Source organism: Mus caroli, unplaced genomic scaffold, assembly GCF_978045245.1.
Source record: "Mus caroli unplaced genomic scaffold, Mus_caroli_1 scaffold_20, whole genome shotgun sequence".
NCBI classification, from domain to species: domain Eukaryota; kingdom Metazoa; phylum Chordata; class Mammalia; order Rodentia; family Muridae; genus Mus; species Mus caroli.
Window position 1 is genome coordinate 56,678,434 of NW_028227275.1, and position 14,238 is coordinate 56,692,671.

Below are 14,238 nucleotides of genomic sequence, written 5' to 3' on the forward strand. Positions count from 1 at the left end.
ACTGGGACAGGGAGTCCTGCACATAAAAGTAGCGTCCTTTTCAGTGAAGACATGCAGCAGGAGAGATTCAGAATTTTCAGGCCTGGTTTTGTAGACACAGGGATCAAAAACCAGACTTACTGCACTGTGAGAACTTTGGTTCAGTTTAGTTTTAGTTTTTCAAGACAGGGTTTCTCTGTGTAGCCCTGGCTGTCCTGGCATTCACTCAGTAGACCAAACTGGCTTCGAAGTCAGAAATCTACCTGCCTCTGCCTCCTGAGTGCAGGGACTAAAGGTGTGTGCCACCATCACTAGGCATTGTTTTGTATTGTTTTTTAATAACCTGGGCCGTAGTGGGGTACACAGGGAGGCAGACTCAGGTAGATCTCTGAGTTCAAGTTCTGGTCTATAGAGCTAATTCCAGGATAGCTAGGGCTACACAGAAATTCTGGGGGCAAGTGGGCATATCTTCTCTCTCTCTCTCTCTCTCTCTCTCTCTCTCTCTCTCTCTCTTTCTCTCTCTTTAACTGATATATAGCTCAGTAATCCTGTTTTTAACTTTTTTCTTCACAAACAGAACTCTTGGAATAATAGGCTTCATAAAATAAACACTATTTTTTTTTTTTTTTTTTTTGGTTTTTCGAGACAGGGTTTCTCTGTGTAGCCCTGGATGTCCTGGCACTCACTTTGTAGACCAGGCTGGCCTCGAACTCAGAAATCCACCTGCCTCTGCCTCCCGAGTGCTGGGATTAAAGGCGTGCGCCACCACGCCCGGCTAAAATAAACACTATTAAAATGGAACTTTAAAATATTTCATTTGAAGAAAACCTTTGGTGGCTTTTGTGAGCTAAGGGGCTATGGTGAGGAGAAATGAAGTAGGAATGTGGTGAAATGGGCATTGGTGCAGCTGTACTCTCCCCTGAGCCATCCCCATTTTATTTTATTATTATTATTATTATTTTAAAGAGTACCTTGCTATTGTAGTTCAGGATGGGCTTGAACTTGTGAGCCTCCTGCCACCACCTTTGGAGTGCTGCCAGCACCACATTATTTTATTGTTTGTGATTTTGAGATTTGAGATTTTGAGAGGGTGTGGGGTTTTGTTGTTGTTGTTGTTGGTGGTGGTGGTGGTGGTGGTTTGTTTTTGAGACAGGTTATCTATGTAGTCTTGTTGATCCTGGAACTCACTATGTAAAACAGGCTGGCTTCCAACTCACAAAGATTCGGGTTTGCTGCCTGGGTACCTGGCCCCATTGAGTCTGGCCTCAGCCTTAGTATGGAGCCCGAGGCTGTCTCTGAGTGATTCTCTTGCCTTGTGTTCCCCATTGCTGGGATTTCAGGCATGCCTACCATGGCTAGCTCAATTTCTGTTTTAAAGGCTGGATGGCATGGCTTACATTCCCACTAGTAACAGTTGTCCAGAGAGCTAGCATGGCTTCTAGCTCTGTGCAGAGGCTTGTCTTCAACAGCAGCCAAGATGCTTACAACTCTGCTATAATCTCTCCCAACTCTAAGGACCTGCTCGGGTGAAACACAGGCTCTTCCCAGGTCAGTTCTGGACATACACCTCACTCTGCATGCACTTGACTTTAGAAAGGCCTTGAAATCTCAGGGAGCTTTTCAGTTCACCACAGAAGTCCCTTCTAGATCTTTCCTGCCAGACCTTGAGCTTTCTTTGCCTCCACTGGGATCCTTACTCCAGACAGCCGCTGGGGCCTTCCTGGGCCTTTCACTGTTGGAGAGAACTGCCCTTGACCAGAGCAGCTCCCTCCTGAGGTTTCTGAGCTGTGCTTGGCCTCAGCCCTTTGGGTTGTTCCCAGATGTGTTGAGACAGACGAAGGCAGCTCTGTTCTAACAAGGTCTGCTTTCCCTCCCTCCTGAGCCGATCACCTGGGTCCTCACAGCAACCACTGTGTGAGTTGAGTTTTTGTGGCTGTAGCAAAACCTCCGAGATTAAAAACTTACATGGAGGAGTGAGTTGAGTTCCAGGACAGCCAGGGCTACACAGAGAAACCCTGTGTCAAAACAAACAAACAGAAAGCCCAGACTCAACACACAATCCTTGAAGACGTTTAACATCCGAACTGTAACAACCAACAAGCCCAGGAGAGAGGAGAGACGAAGACAAAACACTGCAAGGAAGTCTTATCACTTTTAGTTGCCTTACCTTTTTTTTTTTTTTTTTTTTTTTTGCTAGAATTTTTTTAATTTATCATTTATTGGTGGAAGTCTTTAAAACGTCATCAAACAAAGGGACTAGTGAGATGCTGGCATAGGACGCACCTGCTAACCAACTCAAGTCTTTAGTGGTTCTCAGCCTGTGGGTCGAGACCCCTTTGAGGGTCCAATGACCCTTTCACAGGGGTTGCCAAAGACCATCAGAAAACACAGATATTTTACATTATGATTCATAACAGTAGCAAAATTACAGTTATGAAGTAGCAACAAAAATAATTTTATGGTTGGGGATCACCACAACATGAGAACTGTATTAAAGGGTCACAGCAGTGGCCGAAGCCTAGTTAGGTGACTTCAACTGTGATTTTGTTGAGAAACCCTGAAAAAAAGCCTGGACACCATCCAGGTCCACCCACAGTATCATGGCAACAGCTATGACTACAGAGGCATGCCCTGTTCTGTCATGCTCTGACATCCCCTCACCTGTTCCTTGTAATAGGCTGACCTCCTCAAGATGTCTCTCCATGTTATGTGGCTGCACTCTCCCAAGAGGAATGGGTTGGTTGGTTCCTCTCACCAGGGAAGCTGGATCAGGCCATATCACAAGGCCATGGGCCAACTGGTCCTGGGGCAACTGGTCCCATGGGCAACCTGGTCCTTGCTCAAAACTCAGCTAATGGGCTGGAGGGCTGGCTCAGCAGTTAAGAGCACCAGCTGCTCTAGATGACCCAGGTTCAGTTCCCAGCACCCATACAGTAGTCACAAAAATCTGCAACTCCAGTTCCAGAGCATCTAATGCTCTCTTCTGACTTCTAAGGGCACTATGCACACATATGGTACATAGACATACATGTAGGCAAGACATTCATTCACAGCTTTGTGGGGCAGAGTCAGACTCCCTGAGTTCTGCCTTCCCAAGTGGCCGTACCCTATGGCAGAGCAAACTCAGGACCCACAATCCTACATAGCCAGACCAAGGCTGCAGCTCTATCCAAAGCAGAAACTACCGCTAGGGCCCGGGAAGGAGCTCACAAGTTCACAGGCGTCAAATACTTCTCTGATGTTTTTGTTATTATTGTTTAGTGTTTAAAATTCACCTTCTAACCATTTTTACGTATTATTTTATGTGTATATGTCTGCATGTATGCCTGTGTACCCCATATAGCAGTCGGAAGAGGTTGTCGGGTACCCAAGAACTGAAGTTACAGACAGTTGCAAACCATAATTCGAGGGCTGTGGCTCTGAAGGAGCAGCCAGTGCTCTTAACCTCCGAGCCGTCTCCCCAGCCCTGCTTGTTTCTTTTTGAGACAGGGCCTCATGTAGTTCATACTGGCCTCAGCATCCCTAAGTGGCCAAAGATGATCTTGAAGTCCTGATCCTCCTGGGCACACCTTCTAAGTCCTGGAAGGCACCTACCCCATGGCAAGTGCTTCTCATATGTAGAATTTTAACCAGTGCTACCCAGCCTCCTTATAAAAGGTTCAACAACCTAGGGTCAAGACTGAGCTTCAAATGTCTGTGTCCCTCCTAGGAAGCTGGCTCAGTCCTCTCCATACTGATATTTCCAAGGGTTTGCTGGTGGGAATGGGTTGCTTTGAGGTGAGGCAGAGTCTGATGGCAGAACTGTATCAGGGCTGAGGAGGTGGTTAGGAGCAGGACTCTGGGCAACAGGAAAAGGACAGATGGGGTCATGTTTTTGTACAGTGTGAAGATGTGTCTCTGTCCTTCCTTGCCTGCCTAAGGCACCTTTTGATTGGTTAAAATAAAAAGCCTGGGCTGGTGAGATGGCTCATTGGGTAAGAGCACCCGACTGCTCTTCCGAAGGTCCAGAGTTCAAATCCCAGCAACCACATGGTGGCTCACAACCATCTGTAAAGAGATCTGGCGCCCTCTTCTGGAGTGTCTGAAGACAGCTACAGTGTACTTACATATAATAAATAAATAAATCTTTAAAAAAAAAAAAAAAAAATAAATAAATAAATAAAAAGCCTCTGGCCCAAAGCAAAAGACAGAATAGTAAGATGGGACAGTTAGGCAGAGAAAGGAATTCTGGGAAAGAGGGTGGCGTGGGAGACTTAGCAACTAAGATGTAGAGGAGAAAAACTGAACTGCAGCTATTGATGGAGGAGCGGTAATGAATCACGTGGCAGAACCTGGTCTAAACGGGGTGACTGAGCTAAAAGCTGGTCGAGAACAAGCCTAGCATGAGGCCTAGGCATTCAAAAATAAATATACGTGTCTTTATTCAAGAACTGGGGTGGGCATAGAAAAGGTACTTTCCTGGCCCAGCCAGCCAGGCCTAGAGAATTCTCTGAAGACTCAGCAGGCCTTGGGACCCAGTCCCACCAGCCTCGTCCGAAGGTCTTGGCCTTTGCTTGAGGTCTGCCTTGTAGCTTACCTATTTCTCCTTCCAGCATCATTGCTTACCTCACCCTCCTCTAAGATACCAAGAGCCTGTGGTTTGAGCAGGTGCCCTGCGCTGGCTCAGCCTCTGGACCATGATGTGCTCCTTGAATGTTCACGGTACACAGGTGGCACACGTGTGCGGAGACGGAGACCACTTCTCCATCAGGGACACTGGCTGGGCTGCTGAAGACCTGCTCAGACCTGACTGCCTGAGGTTTTTTTTTGTTTGTTTGTTTTTTTCAAGACAGGGTTTCTCTGTATAGCCCTGGCTATCCTGGAACTCACTTTGTATACCAGGATGGCCTCGAACTCAGAAATTGGCCTTTGACCTATGACCCCAGGCAGAGTCAGCTAGCTGGATGGGAGCTTTAGGTGAAATGGCCCCTCCCCATGGCAGTGACTTGGTTCAGCCAATGGTGTAGGAGGAGGAGCTGGAGACTTTCAGGAACAGCTGGGATAGAGTGCCCCCCCCCCCCTTGACTTTATGGACTGAGCTCCAGATAAGAGAGAGGGATTTTCTCTCTGGGCTCGCAGGAATAGGCAAAGCAGCTGGCAGGACACGGGTAAAACAGTAGCCTAGGAAAGAGAGCTAAGGGGCCCTCCTGGAGGAGCTCAAGAGAAAGGTAGACTCGCTCCGTAGAATGACATAGAGACTTGTTTGGTTTTTTTTTGCTTCCGAGACAGGGTTTCTCTGTATAGCCCTGGCTGTCCTGGAACTCACTCTGTAGACCAGGCTGGCCTCGAACTCAGAAATTCACCTGCCTCTGCCTCCCAAATGCTGGGGTTAAAGGCGTGCGCCACCACCCCTGGCTGACATAGAGATTTCTAAAGAGCTAGTAGTTTAGTTGTAAAATCAGGCTTGTAAATCAATATTTTGTATGTAGTTCAGACAATAAAAAGTTACCTCACGGAGCTAGCAGGTTCTTAATTCCATTTATGCCTCCTGTGTCTTTATTGGTATAAATACTGGATAATTTATACAATTATATGTTCACCATATGTGTGCCTGGTGTCCACAGAGCCCTGGTGCCGTAAGAGGGCGTTGGATCCCCTGGAACTGGAGTTAGAGTTTCCAGTCACCACGTAAGTGCTGGGAATTAAGTCCAGGTAATCTAGAAGGATAGCTTCTCGCAAACCCATTTGGTGGCCTCAGCTGTCAAGAGGTCCAGAGAGCCAGCAGAGCCAGCATGCAAACCTCTGCCCCTTCAGAACCGGCCACCTCATTCTGTCACGTCCTTAAAGCCATCTCGGCCCCACCCAGTTTACTGAGGCCAATACTTTAGAAGTCAACACTCCAGGAATCCATCGTAGAAATGAACAGTTTTAATTGGATGCAGGAGCAGGGTCGGAGGAGAAATGGGGCAAAAACACAGTAGCAAGTGCCAAGGGCACCTGCCTGGAGACCTCTGAGGAAAAGAAGCAAGTGGCGGGCCTCAGGGGCAGCACCTACAAGGAAGGCGATGAAGGCCATCGCCTTAATCTTCCATAGACAGTCAAATCCCACCTGGGGATGATCCCTGCCCAGCTTGTTCCAAAGGCCTCACAGAGGCTTCTGTGAGTGGTTCTGGAAAAACTTTGCAAACTGTAAAGTGCAGTGCACAACACATGCAGGCCAACTGCCTTTCTGTCAGACAGGCCCATCTGGATTCTAGGGGCGTTGGCTTCGAGAAAACCCTGTTGGAGGCTCAGAGGTCCTTTGAGCTTTCTCTTCCCCTCAGTTTCCATGACACTTCATGCCCTCTCAGGGCCTGTGGGTGAGAAGGGGCTGACGCTCTGGAGCTGGTCCCAGGTCCCACTCTGAGCCGAGGGTCCTAAGCAAGACCTACAGCTGGCTTTGCTCCCTGGGGTCAGTGGGTGGACTGATGAAGAAATGTAGTCAGGAGGGCAGTGAAGGGCCCTGCACCTGCTTCCCCGACAGCTGCCTTCCAACTTGCCCTTTTGTGCATCTCTGTGGGCTCCAGGTTTCTGTGTCCCGTGTCACTCCTAGCTGAGAGGCAGAGTGACCAATGGTGGACTCCTCCTCACCATATGCACCGAGGCTGCCAGCCACGTAAGCCACGTACCCACAGACCAAGAGACCAGGTATATTGGAGGTCCTTCCCTGTGAACGTCCCAACTCCACAAGCTGCACTGAGGGGAGGACTGTGTGGAGCACTGGTGGTCCTCAGAGTAAAGCCTTGAAGAGGAAGGAAAGGGAGGCTCCGCAGGAGAGTCCCAGGGCCAGGAAGAAGGTCATGAGGGCTCCGGCTACTTCCCTCTCATGCGGCAACACCTGCCTAGAACACATAGAGACAGGAACTCTAGAGACTGCTAGGCCTAACCTTAGACACAGCTTCTGGCCCTCTGCTGTCCCTCAGCACTGGACTGAGTTCTAGTCTGGGTCAATATGAGCCTTTCTCTGGGCTCAGTCTCCTCTGTAAAGTGAAGTTGCTGAAAAAGAGCATCTTTCTGGACCTTTGAGGTCGGCTTTATAGGGCTCTACATACTATCGCTTCATTTCTCAACAAAATATCCCCAACTGGTTCTTCCTGTCATGTTCAGTCTCCTGAGAGTCCCAGCCTTATTGCCCCTGTAGAAAATGGCTGCCTGGGCAGGCAGGGAACTTCCTCAGTTACCTAGCCTGGGACAAGTGCCACAGTGAAGGGCTGGCCCATAGGATGGCACCAGAGGCCTTAAGACAGCTACCTAGGATCAATGGTTTTCCTTTTCAGATACCCCTCAAGAGTTAGGCCTTCCCCATGCCCACCCCCCAACCCTTTGCTTCCCAGACCTGGGTGCCAGGCACATGGTGAGAGACACCAAGTAGCCGTTGGAAACAGCGAAGAGCAGCATGAAGGTGATGAAGTAGGCATCCTGCCTGAAGATGATGGGCAGCCGGGCGTGCTGGGGCACGTGGCACAGCATGAAGAGTGGGACGAACAGGAAACGCAGGCACACCAGCAGGGGCAGCAGCTGCTGGCTGTCCTCATCTGGCTGTGACAGAGGCTCGGGTGAGTGTGGGGTCTGCCGTATGTGTGTGTGTCTAACCCCCTGGAGCTAAAGTCAAAGGCAGCTGTGAGCAGAGTGACACATGTGCTGGTAACGAGACTCAGATCTTCTGGAAAAGCTCTTAGCTACCGGGCCATCTCCCTGCCCCTGATCAAGTCTTTATAATAAGAGCATTCAATCTCCTGTGCTTTAGCTTTCATCAAACAGGGCAGTCAGATCACCTACAGCCATGTGTGTCGGAGCACCGGCAGGCATTCCTCCAGCCTAACTATACCTAGAACCCACTGGCCGGCTCTCTTGGATGGGATACCCAGTAGGCTGGCTCTCCAGGCTGTGCCCCCACCTAGATTGCTGCTGCTATACTTGTCACACTTCCCAGAGAGCTTTCACAGAAGGAACGAATAACCCTAAGAATCATGGCCGGCTCCTCATGAGGTGTAAGAGCTTGCACGCAGCAGAGCGCTGGGCTGGGCTGGGCTGGGCTGGGGCTGGCCACTGGGGACACGGTGCACCATTAGATGTGGTGGCTTCTACTTTGGAGGAACTCACCACTAGCCTGGCCTGCCCATGCCAGGGTCCAGTCACTTATGCCATTTGGCAGGGGTTGTTCCAATGTTAGGTCAGAGGAACTACTGAAAGTCACCTTTCTATGTTCCTCCCCTCCCTTTGGTCCCCAGTTACTTCCTAAACTTCTGGCTGGTTTAGCCCAGAAAAGCTCACCCATAGGAAGTAGGAGGTCAGGCTCCGGCCCAGCCAATCCATGACGTTGAAGAGCAGGAAGCAACAGATAGGGTTGAAGAACAGACCTGGGGAACAGAGAGAGAGTGGACACTTAGCCCAATCCCCATCTTCCCCCTTCCCTCACTCCCCCATCCCCTGGCTTTACCCCAGCACTCACCCCACTTCCCGGGGCTATTGGAGCTGGTGGTCACCATGGCTGTGATGGCAGGAAAGACCGACAGGGTGACTGTGAAGACCAACACAAGGCACAGCGCCGTCAGCCAGATCTGGGAGCCGGAGGCAGGGTTGTGAGTGGGCAGGGAAGCCCCATGTTCGTCATGCAGCCCCCACCCCAGCCCCACCGATGCAGCCCCGCCCACTGTCCCTAAGCCACCGTGAGCCAATGAGCCGAGGGAATAAGCACTAAGGTCTAATTCTGGTCTCAGAGAGTCCCAGGGCTGGAGAAGATCTCTGGGTGGTGGGTTAGAAGCCAATCTCTTGGTTGAACCTTCCACAAGACAACAAACCTTCCGGAAGACAACAAAGACTGAAGGTTTTCCTGGCTTCCGTGGCTCCTCCGGCTCCGGCTCCTTCTCAGGGTCAAGATCCAGAGTTGGGCTGGCCTGTTGGGGGCTGATGGGAACCCCATTCTTCTCATCTAGGGGAGAGGGCAGGCTGGGGTCAGACGCATGACTCACTTTTCCAGAAGTACGGAAATCTTCACTCAGTGTTGAAAAAGTGACTCAGGCTGGAGAGATGGCTTAGCAGGTAAGAACACTGACTGTTCTTCCGAGGGTCCTGAGTTCAAATCCCAGCAACCACATGGTGGCTCACAACCATCCGTAATGGGATCCAATGCCCTCTTCTGGTGTACTACAGTGGACAGTGTACTTACATATAATAATAAAAAATAAATCTTTGGGCTGGAGTGAGCAGAGGTCCTGAGTTCAAATCCCAGCAACCACCCGGTGGCTCACAACCATCTGTACAGCTACAGTGTACTCATATACATAAAATTAAAAAAAAAAAAAAAAAAAGAACAAGTGACTATTTCCAGCTAAGTACAGGAGAAGGGGGCTGCCTATTGCTGGTTTACTGCGGTGTTGGGTATTGACCCATGACTTCATGGGCTGTTAGACATGTGACTGAATTACACCTGAGCACTCACGTGTCTTTGTTGTAAGAAAGATAGGATCTCTTTCTAGCCCAGACAGGCCTAGCCTCTCTGTTACCTAACCTGACCTCTGACTTGCTATTCCCCTGCCCATGTGCCAGGCAATGAGTTAAAAGCATCTTGGATAGATTCTGTCATTGTCACTTTGCAATGAAGAAATGAAGCCTAAGTTAGGCATGGTGGGGAACGCCTTTAGTCTCAGCACCCAGGAAGCAGAGGTAGGCATATTTCTGGGTCTGAGGCTAGTCCAGCCTATGTAGAAAGATCCTGTTACCAAGACAACAGTAATAACAAGGAAATGGAGCCTAGAGCAATCTGCCCAAGGCTTAGTAGAGCTCGTGGGTCCAAAGTGCTCTCTCCTGCTGCTCCATTTTGTTCAAGAGGAAACTGAATCACAGGGTAGCAGGGATGGCTTCCCTTCATGGCCTGCTTCTGCTCTCACAAGGTTCAAAGGGATGAGCTACTGGGAGGACAGAAGGGAAGACTTCCCAGGAGAGTGTACCTGAACTTCCTCTGGGTCTCTCCCATATCCCCTCAAGGATCCTGGGGCTTACCAGCTTGGAGGAGCTCAGCTTTGGTCTCCAGCTCCTGAGTTGGGGCCTGAGACAGCTTCTCGGTCAGGTAGTAACGGGCAAACTTCTGCAGAAGGATCAACAAGTCAGTCCTGCGCAAGGCTTCTGTGTAGGCCTACCCCCCACCCTTCTGTGTATGCCTACCCCCCCCACCCTTCTGTGTATGCCTACCCCCCCAGTCAACTTTTCTCTCCCTTTGCCACTTCCAGGGTTTTACCCAAAATTCCCTAAGGTGGTACATAACCTAAGCCCTGTGGCAGGCTTACCAGATGGGGCAGGCTGAGGTAACATACGATGGAGAGGAGGATGCCCACACAGGGTGTGATGAAGTATCCAAGGGCAGAGGTCTGGGCATCCAGGCCACCTGGGACAGAAAGTTTAGCTGCCAAGGAGACACAAGTCTCCCAGTCCCAGTTTTCTGTAGCACCATTGTCCCTCAATGCAAAGCCCAAGGGCCCTTTCCCTCAGCCTCCACCCCATAACCCAGGCACCCTCCTCCTGTGTCTGCTCTTTCTACCCAGCCCTCCAGACCCCCAGGTGCACTCACTGGCCAAGGACATGAGCATAGCAAGGGCAGCGAAGATCCCAGCCAGACCCTGACCACTGAGGAAGAGGGTGCTGTAGGTAGAAGGCATGGTACCCAGCTGCCCAAAGAGGCTGCCTTGAAGCACGGCACAGAAGGCTGTGGAGAGACATGGAGGGAACCAACACTCAGACAGCCACAGCAGCATCCGAAAGGAAGCATCCATCAGGTGCATGGGACGCTGCAGTCTAGGCTAGGCAAGTGTGGGTTTTCCTGGGGACTTAGGGCAGTCTGATAGGATGTCCCCCATCTATTTTTATTTATTTATTTGAGACAGGGCATCACCATGTAGCCTTGGCTAGCCCGGAAGTCATCATCTAGACCAGGATGGTCTTGAACTCAGAGATCTCTTGCCTCTGCCTCCCAAGTGCTGGGATTAAAGTTATGCACCACCACACCCAGCCTATTTCTCTTTTGAGACATAACCATTGGTCTGTGGGGCTTCTGAATAGGAGGTCTCCCTACGTCACTACGGTTCCTAGACAAGTGTCTTTTCCTCTCTTTGGGCCCATTTTCTTGTCTGGGGATTTGGGTGATGATGGTATTGTCTTCCTTGAAAGGATCTGCTGGGCTGTTCCTGCACAAGGTGTGTGTGTGTGTGTGTATGTGTGTGTGTGTGTGTGTATGTGTGTGTGTGTGTATGTGTGTGTGTGTGTGTGTGTGTGTGTGTATGTGTGTGTGTGTGTGTGTGTGTGTGTGTGTATGTGTGTGTGTGTGTGTGTGTATGTGTGTGTATGTGTGTGTGTATGTGTGTGGGGGGAGCCGGATGGAGATGTGCTTACAATTGATGAACCAGACGGACGCCATGGTGACAGAGAAGAACAGCCCAGGGCTCAAGTCCACCTTCACTAATGCTGCTGTCAGGGCAAAGAGCAGTAGTATGGCCAGCAGGCTGCCCAGAATCCGCACCGACTCGGGGATGCTGCTCAGAAGGGGGCAGAGGACATCAGGGGGCCACCAGGAGCAGATGGGCAGAGGGGGCAGGGCAGGGGAGCTGGAGTGATGAGGTGGGAGCAGGGAGGGAGAGGAGCAGGAGGTGTCCCAGGCCTCTGTGACTGTCTCCACAGGGAGAGGGAGGTTGGGGCTGGTTCTCACCACTGATACAGGAAGGAGTTGAGGAGAGTGAAGAGCAGGAGAGGCAGCTGGGACAACAGTGTCACCCAGTTGTTGAAGTTGAAAGTGTCTGTGGGACTGGTGTGGTTGGTGCCCAAGGTCTCAGCACTGCTGTTGGTCCCTGCTAACCGCCCCTGGAAGTACTGCCACACAGAGACTGTTTAAGATCAGAAAGCACTCTCCCCCCCACGCCCCCCTCTGGCCACTTGTCAATCGAGCCTCTTTGTTTGGTTAACATATGTGGGGCTGTCTTTGTTTGTTTATTTTTTCGAGACAGGGTTTCTCTGTATAGTCCTGGCTGTCCTGGAACTCACTTTGTAGACCAGGCTGGCCTCGAACTCAGAAATCTGCCTGCCTCTGCCTCCCGAGTGCTGGGATTAAAGATGGCTGACTGCTGTGCTTGAGCCCAAGGTCTTGCTGCATCTCTGGGTTCCATCTCCTTTTCAGTGTCCTGGACCTAGCCTCCATTCCCCTGCTGTAACCACCTCAACCCTTATTCATTCCATGGGTATTTATTGAACACCTACTGTATGCGAGGCCCCAGCTTGGGAACGAAGCCAATCCGTTTTCTCGGGCACACAGAGCCCAGCACTCCTCTGCGTACCCTGCCTGCAAGGCAGACCTCACGGTTTAGCATCCTTCCATTCTGGTAAGCTGCAGGCTCCAGATCTTTCTCTAAATAGGATGCGCTTTGCTTCCACTCTGAAATTCCCCTCACCCTTTGTCTGCTAAGTTCCTAATTTACAAATCTTTTCTATGAAGCGGAAGAAATTTCTTTTGAGAACCTTTAGCTCTCTGCTTCAGGGTGGAACGGCCTGGCACGTGTCTTGTTTCATTATTAATAGTCCTGGCTCTGTGTCTCTCAAATTCAGTAGTTGATCCATCTTTGGGTATCAGGGTCCAGCACCAATGCCGGCACTCCACAGACACCTGGAAAGTTAACCCACTGAGTATGTTTGAATAACCCTATTCTAAAGAAAACACAAAAGCCGGGCAGTGGTGGTGCACGCCTTTAACCCCAGCACTTGGAAGGCAGAGGTAGGTGGACTTCTGAGTTCGAGGCCAGCCTAGTCTACAGAGTGAGTTCTAGGACAGCCAGGGCTACACAGAGAAACCCTGTCTCGAAAAAACGAAACAACAACAACAAAACAAAAAGGAGAAAACAAGCTATAGATTTCTGCCTTTCTATAAAAGAATGCATGCTTTGGGGAATCGGGCCTTCCTCCACATCTGTCTACAGTAATTGCTCATTATTTATTAGTTGAATGAATGTAACTCATGTCATTGCAAAGAAAGCCAAAGGCTTGGAAAAAAGACACTTTGGAGTGACTGGCCAAAAATAACGACAAAGGGCATGGGATGGAAACTCCTTTGCTGGTCAGACTTCCTGCGTGGATGGCCATGCACCTCTGAGATCTGTACCTTCCTAAAAGTTTGCCTAGGCAGGGGAGAGGCGGTTCCCTCTATGAGGCTTGGTGCTGTCCCTGACAGGCTGAGCTGTAGTAAGTGGCCTGGTGAGGAAACTGTGGCTCGTGAACCACAGTTCAAGACGGCTGGAGGGATGGAGGTTTGTGGCCATGAGGTGGTCCAGCGGCCGCGGGTCTCACCGGGATGGCGGTAATGAAGAAGTTCCAGGGGAGGAGGGTGCCCAGTCCCAGAATGAAGAAGCTGATCCCAACCAGGTGGTAGCTGTGGGGATCAGTCAGAAGGTCACCCCGAGGACGTACGCCTGGGCCGCCCTAGCCGCCCCTCAGTAGAACGGACTACAATCCCCATCACCCTGGCCCAGGCAGCTAAGGGAATCGGCTGATGGGAATTGTAGTCCTGTTCGTCTTCGAGCCCAGGAGCATCAAGACGAGCGGGAATTCAAAGGCTCGTGGCCACCTGGGCCGCGGTACGCACCGCATGGGTTCCCACCTCACCTGTCCCGAGGGGCGTTTCCCCGCGCCATGGCTGCCGCAGTCCTACTGCACCAGGCCCACAGCAAGGCGGCTGCACCTGCGCCTACGCAGGGCTGGGAGGCCGAAGGAGAGCGACGCTGGTCGGGGTCCAGGATTCCCAAGGTCGGAGCGCCGTAGCGGAGGGTCCGGGTTGGGTTACACCGCGGACCACGTTTTGCAAGCTCCGACCTCGGCTCCGCCTCCAGGGCGGGAACAAAGAGCCATCGCACCCCTCCCCCGGACGCCCGCTCTCCAGACTCCGCCTCGCTGGTGGCTGTGCCTTTAGGGTATTGGGTTCCGCCTTCTAGCTTGCTTCCGCGCCTGAAGCTGCGTCTCACCGCCGCCCCTTCGCCTCACACGGGTCTTCTCCTTAGGCGCGTGTCCGGAATCTCTGGGGAGGGGATAGGGACTGCGCAGGAGGGAAGGGGGCCGTTGGTTGTTGGCCACAGTCGATATAGCTGGGAGGTTCTCTTGGCGTGTTCTAAGGTTTGGAGCCCTCTAAGCTTCCCAGTCAGCAGATTAGGAAGTAAGTCCGACCAGAAGGAAGAAGCCAGTGTCATCTATTGTCGCAGAAGGTCCCAGCGC

The 14,238-nt window shown here is 51.2% G+C and overlaps 1 protein-coding gene across 1 annotated transcript; it reads right to left on the minus strand.

The window, feature by feature from the left end:
• Positions 1-5,571: 5,571 nt before the first annotated feature.
• On the minus strand, positions 5,572-13,850 carry Slc29a2 (solute carrier family 29 member 2). Its single transcript, XM_021151889.2, has 12 exons — positions 13,636-13,850; positions 13,321-13,402; positions 11,696-11,856; positions 11,383-11,522; positions 10,565-10,699; positions 10,284-10,381; positions 10,000-10,084; positions 8,799-8,929; positions 8,450-8,558; positions 8,272-8,357; positions 7,334-7,536; positions 5,572-6,839 (listed from the first exon to the last, which is right to left on the minus strand). The coding sequence occupies exons 1-12, from the start codon at positions 13,662-13,664 to the stop codon at positions 6,728-6,730; spliced, it is 1,371 nt and encodes a 456-aa protein (XP_021007548.1). The 5' UTR covers positions 13,665-13,850; the 3' UTR covers positions 5,572-6,727.
• Positions 13,851-14,238: the final 388 nt, after the last annotated feature.